Below are 14,905 nucleotides of genomic sequence, written 5' to 3'. Positions count from 1 at the left end.
CTGGCCCTGCTGTTTCCAGCCTTCAGAGCAGTGCCCACCATGGGGTTGGGTTGTCCAGGGGGACAGACAGTGGCTTCCCTCCAGACAGCTGCTGCAGTGAGCCCCTGGCCGAGGGCTGCATGGGGAGGGAGGTGGGGAGGGCATGGTCCCCAGGGATGGGCAGCATTTTGTCCTTCATCCAGAGGTTTCTGGGCCAGCAAAGTTTACAGGCTGCCCCTGCCACAGAGGGGCTGAGGGTGGAGGTGGCCAAGGTCTCCTGCCTACTCTGAAGGCATTGCACCACGAGCTGCTGCCTGAGCTGCCTCTTCTCCTTGCCCTCTTCCAGGCATCAAAGCTGCCGTGCCGGTGGATTATGACTGCAGGAGAGCTGTGTTGCATCTGCAAATCTCTGTTGTGCATCAAGGGCACATCTGAGCAGGTGAGTGCTGTGCACATGAAAGGACTGCTGTCTTTGCACTGGGGGAAGCTGGTGGGGGGCCATCATTGCTCAGGGCTGTCAGGCTGCTGGTTTCTGCCTTCCCTGCCAGGCATCTCTTATTAGAAGAAAACAATTGCAAGCTCTTCCCCTTGTCTGTAAGGCCAGAAAGTGTCCTGTGCTGTGGGTGAAAGGGGCAGGAGGTGGACTGGAAGCCCAGAGGTTGCCAGTGATCTGCAGTGTCTTGGAAAGCAAGGCATGAAACGGTCAAATGGTCCTGGTTTCATACAGGAAAGCATGCAAAAGGGATGTAAAATATCAGCCAGATCCAAGAGTTCACAGCTTAGCTTTGAAGTATTTGTGGTTTAAATGGAAATCAAGGTGGCAGCACCACCTGAGATGGCAGACATGTATGTGGCCTTTGGTTTTGTGAGTCTGTGAGAGGCTGAGCCTCAATGCTGCCCTTCTCTGCCTGTGTGACCCCGCAGGCAGGCAGTACCCTCCTGCCCTTCTCCGAGAAATTATCCGAATCACTCCAGCCCTGCATCTGCCACTTTCCTTCCCCCTCAGAGCCACTGTGGAAACTGAAGAGCTGGAGAGGACGGTGCAGAGGTTCAGAGGCACACCGTGATGGTGGGAGCCATTCCACGGCAGCCACGCCGCTTCTGGGGGGTGCCTGGCTGGCAGGTGTCTTCAGCTAGTTGTGCCAACGACAGCCCACTGCGGGACAGAGAGGTTAATCCGAAGCAAAGCAGGGCTCTGCTGCAGAGGGGTGAGTGTGGGGGGCAGCCAGGACAGGCTGCAGTGTGGTGGGTTACACAGAGTTGTTGAGGTTGTAAGGGGTGGCCTCTGGAGGTCATCTGATCCAACCCCTCTGCTCAAGCAGGGCCACCTACAGCCGTTGCCCGGGACCATGTTCAGACAGCTTTTTAAATCTGCGAGGATGGAGACTCCACAGGCTCTCTAGGTTACCTGTTCCAGTGCTTAGTCACCCTCACAGTAAAAAAAAAAAAAAAAAGTGTTTCCTGATGGTCAGACAGAACCTCCCGTGTTCCAGTTTGTGCCTCTTTTCCTGTCACAGGACACCACTCGAAAAAGCCTGGCTCCATCTTCTTTTCACCCTCCCTTCAGGTATTGATATACATTGACAAGATCCCCCTGAGCCTTCTCTTCTCCAGGCTGAACTGTCCCAGCTCTCCCAGCCTGTCTTCACAGAAGAGATGCTCCAGTCCCTTAATTATCTTAGTGGCCCTTTGCTGCACTCTCTCAGGTGTGGCAGAGAGGAAGGACCAGCTCCCTCAGCCTGCTGGCAATATGGTATTTAATGCAGCCCAGGACACTGTTGGCATTCTTTGTGGCAAGGGCACATTGCTGGCTCTTGGTCAACTTGGTGTCCACCAGGACCCTCAGGGCCATCTCTGCAAAGCTGCTTTCCAGCTGGTCAGCCCCCAGCACATCCTGGTGCAAGGTTATACCTTTCATTACTCCTTTTAAACAAAATCTCTGGGCTCAACCACCCTGGCCTGCTACTTTCCTATCCCCATTACGGCAGGGTCAAAGTACCAGGCACAGCCTTGCTCTCCAGGTAGCTGTGACCTGCTTTGAGAACCAATTTCCCTATTGCTCCCCTGCCCCTAAGCCTTTACTCCACAACAGCAGGCAGAGTTGCCAGGCACGGGCAGTTTGTCAGGCTCTGGAGCTGCTTGGTCTGCTGGTGATGTTTCCTGCATCTCCTCAGCTCTTGCAGCCATTTCAGTATTTATCAAGCCAGAAAAACTTGCGGCCGGGATTCTCACAGCTCTCAAACTGGGCTGAATATCAAAAGTAAGGTGCCACGCAGCATGGGGGAGGTCAGGCAGGAGTGGGTGGATGCTGCAGGAGACCCTGGTGGGCTCTGCAGCCCCTGGTGCCACCCAGCTGCTAATTGAGGTTGTGGAAGTCCCTGGTCCAAGCTGGCAGTGATAACTGTGATGTTAGGTCAGGTTCCTGTCCCTGCCATGGGGCTGGCAGTGCAGGGCACCAGCCCTGCCTTGTTCAGCGCATGTGGCCAGGACAGGTCCTTCTTGGCAAGCGCTGGGAGGTCTCCTTGCTGTTGCCCAAAGGGGTGATTACAGGCCTGAGCCCCTGGGACTGGTCTGACCTGCCTGACTCCTGCGCTCCAGAGCAGCGCAAGCACATCCAGTGCCTGGCAGAGGGCAGTCTCCCTTTTCACCACTTGTCCGGACTTGTCCCCAGTAGCCTCCAGCCTGGCTGGAGACTCCTCTCCCTGCCCAGGCCAGGAAGGAAGTGCTGATCCTGCAGGTGGGTGACCCGCAGGGTTCCCCAGAGAGCCACACCAGCCTGATTCCTCTCGCCATCCCCGGAGAGGGAGGTCCGAGCAGGGCTGTACAGGGAGCTGCCTGCGTCCCGGCAGGTCGCTTGCGGCTGGAAGCCCGGACGAGGACAGGGATGCCGGGCTGATCCCCATCCTCCTGCTCTCTCTTTTCAGATGCTGTGCTGCAGTGCACCCCATAGCAGAGGGCTCACCTGGACGTCCTGAGCGAAGAGGGGTCCAGCTCCCACCCCCTGCCCTCGCACCCTGACCTGTGGCACTTTACGGTCCCTCTTCTGCTGCTGCATGGGCTGTTCTGACTCCGGCTCCGCTCGGAGTCCAGGAAAGTGAGGCTCCATGCGGCACATCCACGCGGAGACGTCCCTGCCCCCGGAGCACAGCACAGACCCCAGTCTGTCCCGGCCCAGTGGAGAGGCACCTTTGGAGCCTTCCTCGCAGCGCTACACCCACCGTGGCATCCTTATGGGCTACAACGAGACAGAGATCAAGCGCCAGAAGGTTTACCAGGTCTCCATCTTCTCCCATCTCTCCAGCTCTTCTGAGAGCACAGAGCAGCAGGCAGGCAGCCGGCCGGCTGTCAAGAGGGGTTACCCTGAGCAGCGAACTCCAGAGTGGGGGCGAGATCCTAAACGAACTCACTGGGGTGGTGGGGGAGTGGATGGCAAGTGTGACGGGGGCCCTGGGCAGGCTTCCCTGGACGATGATGATACCTTTGAGGATGGTCTGCTGGTGGAGGAGCTATCCCTGTGTGGCTCTGCCCAGCACTTCTCCCACAGCGGGCTGCGGGTGGTGGAGCACCGGTGTGAGGGCAGCCCCAAGGCCAGCAGAGAGGACAAGTCGCAGGATGTCTCCTCCTCCTCCTGGTCCCAGCACATTGCTTGCAGTACTTTGCACATGAGAGACGGTTGCCCTGTCTCACCGGGGGATCAGCCCACAGACTGCGTGGAGAATGGGGAGCAGGCAAGTAGCCACAACTTACTTCACCTTGATTTGCACAATATTGCACAAACAGCCCAGCTGGACTCTGGTGGGAAGAGACAGAAGCCAGGGAGCAGCCCAGCTGACAGCAGCAGGGCTAGTGGAGAAGAGGAATGGCCAGTGGTGGCCAATGGGTGCAAGGAACCCCCAGCTCCGCAGACAGCACTCAGCCCTGAGCCCAGCAACCTGAGCTCCCTGGAGAAGACTCCCTGTGGGAGCAGCCAGCTCAGCAGCAGCAGCTGCCCAGCCAAAAGGAAGCTGCTGCCCGCTGGCGAGGTTGTGGGTGACTCCTGCTCTGAGGACGAGAGCCTGACCCCGCCAGCAAGGAAGAAGAGGGTCCTGCCGTGCCACCCAGTGCCCACAGCCTGCCGCAGCACTGATGCCAAGGGGGCTCCATTCTGGAATCACCTGCTTCCCACAGCCAAGGTGAGCGTAACTCGTGGCGGGAGAGCAGGGAATGGCCTGGGGGCACCCAGAGCTCAGGGCTGTTCTTGTGGGCAATGGGATCCGTCCTGGCACAGCGCCCTGTCGTGTCCCAGTGCCACAGCAGCTGACAGCCAGCCCTGGGACACACAGTCTGTGGGTTGTCAGCAGCTCTTGACAACTTTAGTCACTGGATGCTCTGCTTGCAACCAGCTCTTTAGCCTGGAGAGCCTTGCTCGGACAGGACAGGACCTCCTGTGACAGTGAGAGGCGCACACATGGCGTAGGGCCACAGTCAGTGTCTGACAGCTTCACGTTAAGCCAGACTTACTGGCAGGCTTGGGAAGAGTGGCTGCCTTCTCCTTGCCTGACCAGGAGGAAAGCAGAGATGTGGGGGATGACTCATGTCCCTGGCCATGATACCCATCAGGACAAGGCTTTGGTGGCAGCGACTGAGACTGAACATGCTCTGGCCAGGGAGCGGGAGCCCCAGTGCTGCGTGCAGAGATGTCACTGGCTTTTCTGCCATTCTGGGATGCCCATGGCATGTCCACAGGATGCCACAAGCTCTCAGAAATGGGCCAGACTACAGAGGTTTGCAACTACTCTGGCAGCTCAGGAGCTGCCTGTGATTCCTCCCTGCTTACCTGTCCCTCCTGACCAGCTCCCTGCCTTCACCGTGTCCTGCTGGTTGAGGCTGCAGTAGGCCCATGACAGAGCTGGTGTGCTCCTCTCTTTGCCTGGAGCATCCCATGGTGCAGGCACCTGCAGGGACCGACGGCAGAGCCACCCTGGCTTCTTGCTGCTTGGTGCTGGGACACACCGTCAATGGGGCACAGCTCCATCCCTGCCCGTGTGCCCTTTTTGGTGACTGTCCCCCAGCCCAGCTGCCCCCAGCACTGCCCTTACAGAGCGAAGCCCTCCAGCAGCTTCCCTGGGTTTTCCCGCCCGGTCATGCCAGCCAGCTCCATCATCCCTTTGTGTTTTGCTGCCCTTTGTGTGGCTTCCAGAAGGGAAAACCCCTGAAAAGGGGACATCTTTAAAGGGAGGCTGCAGTGTGACCCTGGCTCTCACCTCCCACCCTACAGCTGTGGGCAGGGGTGGGCAGAACGCCCCTCTGCCCAGCAGCACTGCCGAGGAGGACTTTACATGAATCACCAGGAGACGGGACTTTTCACAGGCTGGTCGGGGAGCTTCATCGTATGTGTTACCATTCCCTGTGAGGTGCAAGGGGGTGTTGGTGCATCGCTCTGTCTGGGGGTTTCTTGTCACTGGGGCTGGACCTGAGACCTGCTTTGCAAGGTGGGAGTCGTGTGCTGCACCCTCGGTTTGGGTACCAACACCCTCATCCCCAGCAGAGCCACGTTGGGGTTTGGGCAGCCCCACGTCCCCACTGGACACCCCAGTCCTCATGCTGCTCTGCTGGTTGTCCTTGTTGACGGCTCCCCGTGGATGGGAGCCTATCCGACCTGCTGGGACCTTTTTGGGGCAGGGCAAGGGACGATGGCACCTCCCAGGGGTGCGCAGTCCTAACATGGTTCTCAATTTCATGTCCCCTCTAGAGCTCTGCGGATTGCACTGCGGTCGGGAGGAGGCTGAAGAGTGGGCTGCGCCTCAAATCGTGAGTGTCCCAGGAGCCCCTTGGGGTGGACATGGGACCTCAGAGTGCCTGGCCACCCTGGCGCCCCGCAGCCCCGTGGGAGGTTCGGGTTGGGTCTAATCCTCTTCCCTGCCCTTTCCCCTGCGTCTCTCCTCCACAAGGCCTGAGGCTGTGGGGCACTGGGGGGTTTCTTCTGCCCCTGGGGGTTGAAAGTGGGTTCAGCCTCCAGCAAAGAAAGGGACAGGGGGACATGGAGAGGGCAACCCAGGGCTGCGCAGGCTCTGCAGTCTGATGCAGATACCAGTCTGCTCTTCTCTCTCAAAGGCGACATCTCCGGAGCAGCCTCCGGAGAGGAACCAGGTCCTCTGCAGCGTCCTGGGCCACCACCACTGTCAGCCATGCTCTGCTGGGAAACTTTGAGGTAACGGCACCCGCCTGCCAGGGAAGTGGGTCCTGGGGGCTCCAGGCTGGGCTGACAACGGGTGAACCTGGGCTGAGAGGCTGAACCTGACGGGATCCCCACTGTGGGGCTGAGCTGAGCTGATTGTCCCCAAGGGCCTGGCATGCAGTGGCCGTGTCACCCAGCCACCATCTGCCAGTAGGATGGCTCAGCCAGCAGATCCTTGGGTGATGCCCCAGGACCCTGGACCCTGCTGAGATGGCTGCTCTGGGGCTGAGCCTAGGCGCTCTCACTTCTCTGTGTTAGATGGCTGGTTTTAGCCCACCAATTCGGGATGGGTCCGTCTCAGAATGAGCAGCCGGGGACCCTCATGGGGTGGTCTCTGGAAAGCCAGGAGACACACAGGGGGAAGCAGACCTGTGGTTGCAATGGAGATGGGGATGATCTCACCTGCAGCTTTGAGGCGAGGGGCAGGACTGGTGTTTGGAGATCCCTAACACTTCCCTCCTCTCTCAGGAGTCCATTCTGAAGGGGCGCTTTGCACCATCAGGGAGGATTGAGGGGTTCACAGCAGAGATTGGTGCCAGCGGCTCCTACTGTCCCCAGCACGCCACCCTGCCTGTTGACGTCACCTACTTCGACATCTCTGAACACAGCGCGCCCTCGCCTTTCCTGGTACGCGGCCGAGGGAGGGCTGGGACCGTGGGGGAGGTGAGTGGGGGCTGTACCCATGCACCGCTCATCCTGCGGGCTGCCTCTCTTCGGAGAGCTCGGCTTGAGCAACCACCTACCCGAGGAGACCGCTAGCTGTGCCGGGAGCAGTATTTAACCCAAAAAGCAGAGGGAAAGAAGCAGGAACCCTCGCAGGTGTATGAACGGGCAGGCTGGAGCCCAGCCGTCTCATGGCTGTTGCTTCACTGTCACCTCAGCGTTGCTTGTCACTCGTCCCTGGGTCTGGAAAGGGACTGAGCTGGGCGTCCTCGTACCGCCTCGTGCCAGGCATTCCTGGCGCGGGGGTTTCTCGGCTTTGTGCCAGGTCGCAGGTGGGTTCTCTGTGGGCTTTCTCCCGCTCTCACATGCTCTTCCTTTTGTCCCAGGGAGTGATTGACTTGGAGGCCTTGGGAAAGAAGGGTTACAGTGTCCCCAAAGCCGGAACCATCCAAGTGGTGAGTTGTCCCCCGGCCTCTGGCAGCACCATGGGGAGGGCGCTGGGTGGACTCTGGTTGCCCCCCACTGTGGTTGCCCTCTGGTGCAGATATGCTCCATTACATTGTTTGGCAGGGCAGCAGCTAGAAACCTTGTGCAGAGGGGACACGCAGCCACCAAGACAGCACAGTGGAGGGGAGCACGGGGTCCCCGGGGTGCTGGCAGGGAGACAAGGTGATGGGAGATGCAGGGAAGGAAGAGGTTGGTGGGGAGGGACGGAGTCTCAGCCGGAGAGTGTGCACGCGCAGTGGGGATGGGAGCAGAGGAGTGGAGGTGGGTGGAAAGGACTGATCTGTGGGCCTCAGGCTAAGCCCTCTGGAGCTGGCATGGAGCTTTCTGGACCCTTGGGCCTGCTGGTGCTGACCTCAGGTCCCCCACCCCTGCCCTACAGATTCATTCTTGTGCCCTTCTCAGTCTCACCCCCTACCCCTCTGCCCCCAGACCTTATTTAACCCCAACAAGACTGTGGTGAAGATGTTCTTGGTGACGTACGACTTCCAGGACATGCCAGCTAACCACATGACTTTCCTACGCCATCGCATCTTCCTGGTGCCCGTGGGAGAGGAGGAAGGGGCCACCGTGGGCCCCAGCAACCCACTGGGCTCTGACCCACCTCGCAGAGTCCTCTGCTACCTGATGCACCTAAGGTAAGGCATGCTGGGAGGGATGGACACCTGCCCCAAGGTCACCCCTGGGCTCCTCTCCCATGTGTCCCTGTCTCCCCAAACCTTCAGGCCAGAGCGGGAGGACGGCAGCCTGACCCTGTCACCCTGGGGAGGAGCAGGGACTGACCGCTCTTTTGGGGGAGTTGGAGCTGCCATCCTGCCCAAGGGCAGCAGTCTCTGTCCCTCTGAAGGCAACCAGAGCATGGCCACCTTGGCCAGGGGGTAAGGTAGGGGAGGCTGTCCTGCCCTTGCCTGGGAGCCTGAGGCCTTCCTTTTGTCTCCGCTCAGGTTTCACAGCTCCAAGTCGGGGAAGATCTACCTTCACAACGACATCCGGCTGCTTTTTTCCCGCAAGTCAATTGAGGTGGATTCGGGGATCCCCTACGAACTGAAATCCTTCACGGAGATGCCGAGGAACCCCTGCTACTCACCCCGGGCCTGACCTACTCCATCCCCCAGGGCCACCGAGGAGCCTCCAGCCCAGCATTTTGGGGATAGATGAGTAAAGGACCAGCAAGCAAGCACCACCTTGAAGTACCACCCTCCCTGCACACCCCTGCCTTCACGAGCACCATGCCCTGAGGCAGGGCTGGGATCATGGAGGGGACTTCACCAGGAGGGGCAGGGGCTGGGGAGCAGCCCTGGTGCTCCAGGGACATGCCCAAGCCTCCTGCCGACGGTGCTCCCAGCTTGGAGACCTGGCTGGAGCTGGACAAGGGGGAGAGAACAGTTGGGTGGGGGGCTCCGAGTGAGGCTGTCCGCACCAGTCTCAGGGTTGAGAGCAGAAAGTGCGTAAGAGTTTGTATTTATTAGTATTTATTGTTGCTGGGAGCACAGAGGAGGCTTGTGCAAAGGATCGGAGCTGCTGTGCTGTTCTTCCCTGCACTCTTTCACTGCTGGATGAGGCCCTGGGAGCACGGGGCTGCCCGGGTTGGGGCAGGGCTGCGTGGACTGCAGGAGTGACTGGGGATAGGGACACCTGTGGCTGCGGAAGGGAGGGTGACCTGCCTCTCAGCCAGGGTGCAGCACCAGGCTGGGGCTGTGTTAGAATCGTAGAATCTTTAATGTTGGAAAAGACCTCCAGATCATCAAATCCAACCACCAACCTAACTAACCAGAAGCCCTGGGAAAGGCTGAGGCTTGCTGGGCGCCAGCTCTATGGGGCCGGCCCCACTCCAGGCAGCTTGGGGCAGCCTAGACTTCCCCTCCCACCCTTTTTGGGGTCTGGCTTGCCCTAGAAGTCTGTGGCCGGTGGGAAAGTGGCCATTGCCATGGCTCCTGGATCTAAGAGACATGGCTGTCACACGGCTGGGGACCTGGGGCTCACTGCAGGAGCATGGGGGCACCCTCCTGGCAGGAGCCTCTGGACCCCACGTGTGCTGTGGCTCTGAGAGAAACTGAAAATTGGAGGGGGGGGGGGGGGGGGGGGAAATCAGTCTTGTGCCATCTGCATACCTGGGGTAAATCCCATCTAGGAGCCGGCTTTGGGCAGTGGCCTGCCCCGCAGCGTGACCGGGAGCAGTGGCTTAGTCCCCAAAAAGCAGGCGGGCGGCAGGGGCCATCAAACGGGAGTTGGGCCGGACCCTCAGGACGGCGTTTGGGGGGACTCAGAGCCGTGCCCGGCCCTGCTGCAGCCCCGGGAGCTGCGGGCCGAGCCCCGGGCGGGTGAGACAGGCAAGGGGATCAGGGAAAAAGTTATGCCTGAGCGTACCACCCCCGTGCCCAGGGGTCTGTGCTGGGCTCTCGGTGCGGGGAGCCCCGGCCCTTACCGGGGGGGGGGACACAGGACCCCGCCATCCCACCCCGTCCCGGTGGGGCTGCGGCCTCCCTGGGCTGGGCCCCACCCCGCGGACGAGGGTGCTTCCCCCCAACGGCACCGGCTCCTGGGGTCGCCCCCCATCACACTGGGGATCCGGGGAGGCTGTACCGGTACTTTCCGTGTTTGTTTCTAATTTAATAAACGCCTGTTTGGAGACACAGCCCGGCGCCTACCCCGTCGTCACTCCCAGGGGAGAGCGGAACCGAGGGCGGCGGCCGCCGCGGCGGGACGGGCCGACCGGACGGGTGCGCCCGGAAGGGGCGGGGCTCTCCGGGAGGCCTTCCGGGGCAGCGGAGGCGGCGGGGAGCGGGGCGGGCGGCGGAGCGATGCTGGCGCGGGCGGGGCTCCGGGCCGGGCCCGGCCTAGGCCTGCTGCAGGTGGGGCGGGGAGGGCCGGGGGTGCTGAGGAGGCCGGAGGGATCCGGGGGGGCGGGGAGCGGGGCTGAGGGTGCTGGGCTGGGGCAGTGCTGGGGGGAGCTGGGCGGGGGGAGTGGGGCAGAGGGGGCCTGCGGGCAAGTGAGTATGGGGTGGGGTGGTGTTGGGGGACTGGGTGTGGGGAGCGGTGAGGTGAACTCGGGGAGCTGGGTTTGGGGAGAGTTGGGCTGTGGGGGGAAAGGATTGCAGGAGCAGCGGATGTGGGGGGCTGTGGGGGGCTGTGGAGGCCTGAGAGGTGGGGGGCGGGAGGGGGGCTAGTGAGGAGGCTCGGGAGAGCCGGGCACGGGAGGTGGCTGTGGGAGTGAGGGGCTGTGGGGAGGAGGGTGAGTGAGTGCCCAGGGGGATCAGGTCGCTGGGCCTTGGCAGCCAAGAGGCTGCTGAAGGGGAGTGGCCTGGGCTGAGGTGACAGAGAGGGCTGGGAGGAGGGGGTCTGGCCTCTGGCCAGATTACAGGGGTCTGAGTGGGGCGGAAGAGACCCTGCACCACCACCTTTCCTTCCCTTATGGCGTCAGGGAGGCTTTGTTTCTCCTCCCCAGTGGGGATACGAGGGAAAAGGAGATGTGGAGAAAGTTCCAGCACAGGGATGAGCCCCCCTACACCTGCAGGGAGGGCTCGTGCTGGCCGTGGGGCTGAGGTGTCATCCCCAAGGGGACAGCCCACGTCCCCTCCTGGTATGGGTTTGTTCAGGATGTCAGAGCTGTTTCCTGCCCTGGTGTATCAGGGCCGCAAGCAGTGATCCCAGATGGGAGAGCAGGGATAGTGCTGGGCTCTGAGGTGCCAATAGCCGGTCTCCGTCCTGTTCCTTTTCCTTTCTCCAGCGCTCCCAGCAGCTGAAGCGTCCAGCATGGCTGGCCCTGGCACCGCACCGCTTGAACTCTGGCCTGCCTGTGAATATTGGGGTGCTCTTTGTGCCGCAGCAGGAGGCATGGGTGGTGGAGAGGATGGGCAAGTTCCACAGAATCCTCGATCCTGTAAGGAGGCATTTTTCTCCCTATCTGAATTCAGCACGTTCCTAAAGCTGTAGCAAGGCACAGGCTTTATGTGAGGATTCGGGGGGTAGTGTGCTTGTTCTTCCAGATTGCAATCCTTTTGGCTGCCTGTTTGTCTTGATAAGGTGTTAAAAGCACTGAGTAACCTAAATCCCCTTCGTGTAAAGTACGTTTGGTCTGCCTGCAGCATCTGCAGCACGTAGCGTACTTGGGCTTTATTTGCACAGCTCCCTGTAGCCTGGCTGAGCTCTCTGGGGGGTAACCAGAGAGCCTTCTGGTTGTTCATCTCTAATCTTGCCCTTTTCCCAGGGTTTGAACTTCCTCATCCCTCTGCTGGATCGGATTCGTTACGTGCAGAGTCTCAAAGAAATCGTCATCAACGTCCCAGAGCAGTCAGCTGTCACCTTAGGTAAGGAACGGCTCCTGCGTCCTGCCCCTTTCCTTCCCCTGCGTCCGGGCTGAGCACGGGGAGGAGTGGGAATGTCCCAGGCTCCTGCACTCAGCCCTGTCCCTGGGGACCAGGGCTTCGCCATGTTCCTGCTGCTGTGAGAGGGAGAACCCCAGGAGGGTCCTGTCTGCCCTCTGGGGGCTGTGCCTTCCCCTTCTTGCTGGGTTGAACAGACCTGGGCAGGAACCCGTTTTTCAGGTGTTTTCCTGTGTTGAACCATAAAAAATCTCCTCTGTTTCTGTAGAAATTATTTCAGAACAAGTTAATGGACAGCTCTGTTACCATTTTACTATTAAGATTTGTGTTTTGTAGGGTTTTTTGTCTCCTTGAATCTTTTTTTTTTTTTATGAAGGTACCTCCAGTATGAAATGTTTTGATCTGGAGACTTGAGACTTCTGAATTAAAACATCAAAATGCGGTGTTTTCTGGGGAGCGTCAAGGTCCTTTTTATAAAGCTTTTTAGAGAAAGAGATCCATTTCAGCCAATCCCACTGTTGACACCGTGAAGGAGAGGGACAGCCCTGCCCAGCTCTGCTAGTTCTGTCGGGGAAGAGGGGGGTGTGTATTTTGGTATTGCTTCTTCAGTGAGCAGGACGTGTTGTTCTCTCCCGACAGATAACGTCACCCTGCAGATTGATGGTGTGCTCTACCTGCGGGTCATGGACCCCTACAAGGTACCGTCCCTGCTGCGCCGACCCTCGGCCCGAGTCAGACACCGAGCCTCCGTGGCTGCACCCAGCACGGCCTGCATGTGCCGTGCTGCTCAGCTGGCCGCCTTGGCAGCCGCTCGGGCACCGCTCGCCTGGCTCTGCTGGCTCCCTTCTCCCCACGACGTGCGCTTCAGCCCCCGCCCGGCTTGCTGCGCCCTGCGAGGCGGGTGGGCTGAGCGCCCCGATCCCTCCCGAGGCTCTGGACTCTGCTTCTCTGGACTCTTCTCATCTCTGTTTGCCCACCTTGCCTTGTTTGGGGATCCTCTTGGCATCGACTCTGTTTTTCGCTTCTGCTCTCCAGGCCAGCTACGGGGTGGAAGATCCTGAGTATGCAGTGACCCAGCTGGCCCAGACCACCATGAGGTCCGAACTGGGCAAACTCTCCCTCGACAGAGTCTTCCGGGTGAGCTGGGGAGGTGGATCACAGAGCTGCCAGCGTCTCTGGAAACCCCGGGACAGTCTGTGCGGCCAGGCTGAGACGCTTCACAGCCCAACGCGCTCTGCTTAGAGGGCTACTGGCTTCTGTTTTAGCTGACCTATTAGCGAACCTTTAAAGATGGGTCTTGTTTTGGGTTTGTTTTTTTTTTTTTTTCTTGCTGACCTTGGCCCGTGAGGAGGGGTGTCTGTTTCCTTCCTGACCCCTGTCTTGCGCTAAGCGCCTCTTCTCTGCCATTTCCTTTGCACCCCCCAGGAGAGGGAGTCCCTCAACGCCAGCATTGTGGATGCCATCAACCAGGCTTCAGACTGCTGGGGCATCCGGTGCCTGCGCTACGAGATCAAGGACATCCACGTGCCCCCGCGCGTGAAGGAATCCATGCAGATGCAGGTTTGGCTCTCTGGGAAGGCTGCCGCACGGTTGTTCTCTGTCCAGAGCCGGCAGCACCGGGCCCTGCTGCTGGGAGGGAAGCGCGTTGGCACTTTGTCTGCAAGCGTACGGCTGTAGGATAAATAATTCCCGTCCTTGTTTTGGCAGCGGTGGCCTCTACCTGGTACACACAAGCCCTGCTAGCTCCCTTTAAGGCTCTGCAGGAAGCAAATCCCAGAGCTGAGGGTCTCTCCTCTTAGGAAAAGCCGGGCACCAGATCTCCGGGCTGGACAGGGAGGAGGGGGAAGCGGCTGTCCGGTTTGGTACGGACCGGGCTGCAGGAGGCTGCACGGTGTGAGGAGCAGAGCCAGCCCTCACCAGGGATCACGCCGTATTTCGTAGCTGCGTTCTCATCCTCTGCTAAGCCACGCTTGCCGAAGCGGGACGTCGGAGCGCGCCCTCGCTGCGCTTGCCCCACGGACGGGATTTCGTGGCGTGGCTGCGGCGGGCTGGACTCCGGTCTGTGTTTGCAGGTGGAGGCAGAGCGGCGGAAGCGGGCAACGGTGCTGGAGTCGGAGGGGACGCGAGAGTCGGCTATCAATGTGGCGGAGGGTCAGAAGCAGGCCCAGATCCTGGCGTCGGAAGCGGAGAAGGCCGAACAGATCAACAAAGCTGCCGGTAGTGCCGTGGGCTAGGACCTGGGGGATCTGTAACCCTCTGGACCGAGGGGCGATGCTCGCTGTCTGCGGGCCAGGCTTCCTCAGCATGGGCTGTCTGGACTGGGTCCTTGGAAGCGCTTTATTGCGGTTCTGACGCGCGTTCTGCTGCGGTTGGTTGCAGGAGAAGCCAACGCCATGCTGGTCAAGGCCAGGGCCAAGGCGGAGGCAATTCAGCTCCTGGCAGCTGCTCTGGCACAGCAGGTGAGTCCCTGGGGCAGCCACAGCTTTGGTGCTGGCGCTGGGGGAGGTGAAACCACGGCCAGGCCTTCTCTTGGACGCTCCGCGGTGCTTTCGGTAGCAGCGAGCAAGGAGTTTTGCCATCTTGGCGGCCGCTGCCAGCCGGGGCGGGCTGTGGAACCGGGGCACGGATGAGCTTTTGGTGGTACCTGACTCGCTGCTGAGCCTCGCCCCTCTCTCCCCAGCACGGCAGCGCCGCCGCCTCTCTCTCCGTGGCGGAGCAGTACGTGAGCGCCTTCTCCAAGCTTGCCAAAGACTCCAACACCCTCCTGCTGCCCGCCAACGCCGGCGACGTCACCAACATGGTCGCGCAGGTCAGTGTGGCCGGAGGGACCCTGGCTCTCGCCCCGGGGGAGGCAAAGGATGGCAGCCCGGCGAGACGTGGCCTTCTCCTCTCCTCACTCCTGGCTCTCTCGTTCCCTCCAGGCCCTGGGCATCTACACCACGCTGACAAAGCCGCAAGCTGTGAAGACGGAGGAGGAGGAGGTGCCCCCAGCCCACGAGGACCCCCAGCCTCCTGCCGCCGAGGTGCTTAAGGCAGAAAAGGCCAGCTCCAGCTAGTGGGGCCAGAAGGATCCCTCTCCCGGGGCCTGCTGGGCTGCGGGCAGTCCTGTCCTGCTGCCCTCCCCGGTCAGACGCTGCTCATCTTCCCCGGGGTCCTTATTTTGTATTCGGACTGAAATCATGTAATAAATGATACCGTCATCATCCTCCCCTCGCTGTCC

General features: G+C 60.5%; 2 protein-coding genes across 14 annotated transcripts in view; both read left to right on the top strand.

The window, feature by feature from the left end:
• The window catches only part of ATOSB (atos homolog B), a 38,110-nt gene extending 28,681 nt beyond the window's left edge, over positions 1–9,429 (top strand). For 6 of the 13 annotated variants that reach the window (XM_086770873.1, XM_086770874.1, XM_086770877.1 and 3 more), the window contains 9 exons: positions 326–418; positions 986–1,187; positions 2,904–4,151; positions 5,711–5,769; positions 6,073–6,169; positions 6,665–6,859; positions 7,246–7,314; positions 7,796–8,001; positions 8,308–9,429. In XM_086770873.1, coding sequence (XP_086626999.1) covers positions 3,084–4,151; positions 5,711–5,769; positions 6,073–6,169; positions 6,665–6,859; positions 7,246–7,314; positions 7,796–8,001; positions 8,308–8,461 — 1,848 coding nt within the window. In that variant the 5' untranslated portion in view covers positions 326–418; positions 986–1,187; positions 2,904–3,083 and the 3' untranslated portion in view covers positions 8,462–9,429. Of the gene's footprint in view, positions 1–325; positions 419–985; positions 1,188–1,301; positions 1,547–2,903; positions 4,152–5,710; positions 5,770–6,072; positions 6,170–6,664; positions 6,860–7,245; positions 7,315–7,429; positions 7,628–7,768; positions 8,002–8,307 lie in introns of those variants that run through there. The other 7 variants (XM_086770879.1, XM_086770881.1, XM_086770884.1 and 4 more) reach the window with 7 other exon arrangements.
• A 711-nt stretch (positions 9,430–10,140) lies between these two features.
• Positions 10,141–14,890, top strand: STOML2 (stomatin like 2). The gene is made up of 10 exons (XM_086770888.1): positions 10,141–10,215; positions 11,091–11,243; positions 11,571–11,670; positions 12,325–12,383; positions 12,721–12,822; positions 13,111–13,245; positions 13,758–13,902; positions 14,065–14,144; positions 14,366–14,494; positions 14,607–14,890. Exons 1-10 carry the CDS (start codon positions 10,165–10,167, stop codon positions 14,739–14,741), a joined length of 1,089 nt encoding a protein of 362 aa, XP_086627014.1. The 5' UTR covers positions 10,141–10,164; the 3' UTR covers positions 14,742–14,890.
• Positions 14,891–14,905: the final 15 nt, after the last annotated feature.

The sequence above is a fragment of the Chlamydotis macqueenii genome, chromosome Z, assembly GCF_036417535.1.
Source record: "Chlamydotis macqueenii isolate bChlMac1 chromosome Z, bChlMac1.mat, whole genome shotgun sequence".
Lineage (NCBI taxonomy): Eukaryota > Metazoa > Chordata > Aves > Otidiformes > Otididae > Chlamydotis > Chlamydotis macqueenii.
Note: the sequence above shows the minus strand (reverse complement) of the source record. Positions and strands in the feature narration are given on the sequence as shown.

What these genes read in the sequence shown, in the direction of transcription:
- STOML2 (XM_086770888.1), top strand. Translation starts at nt 10,165, where the DNA reads ATGCTGGCGCGGGCGGGGCTCCGGGCCGGGCCCGGCCTAGGCCTGCTG. An exon ending in TCCACAGAATCCTCGATCCT is followed by an intron (nt 11,244 to 11,570) that starts GTAAGGAGGCAT and finishes CCCTTTTCCCAG; the next exon opens with GGTTTGAACTTCCTCATCCC. An exon ending in GCAGTCAGCTGTCACCTTAG is followed by an intron (nt 11,671 to 12,324) that starts GTAAGGAACGGC and finishes CTCTCCCGACAG; the next exon opens with ATAACGTCACCCTGCAGATT.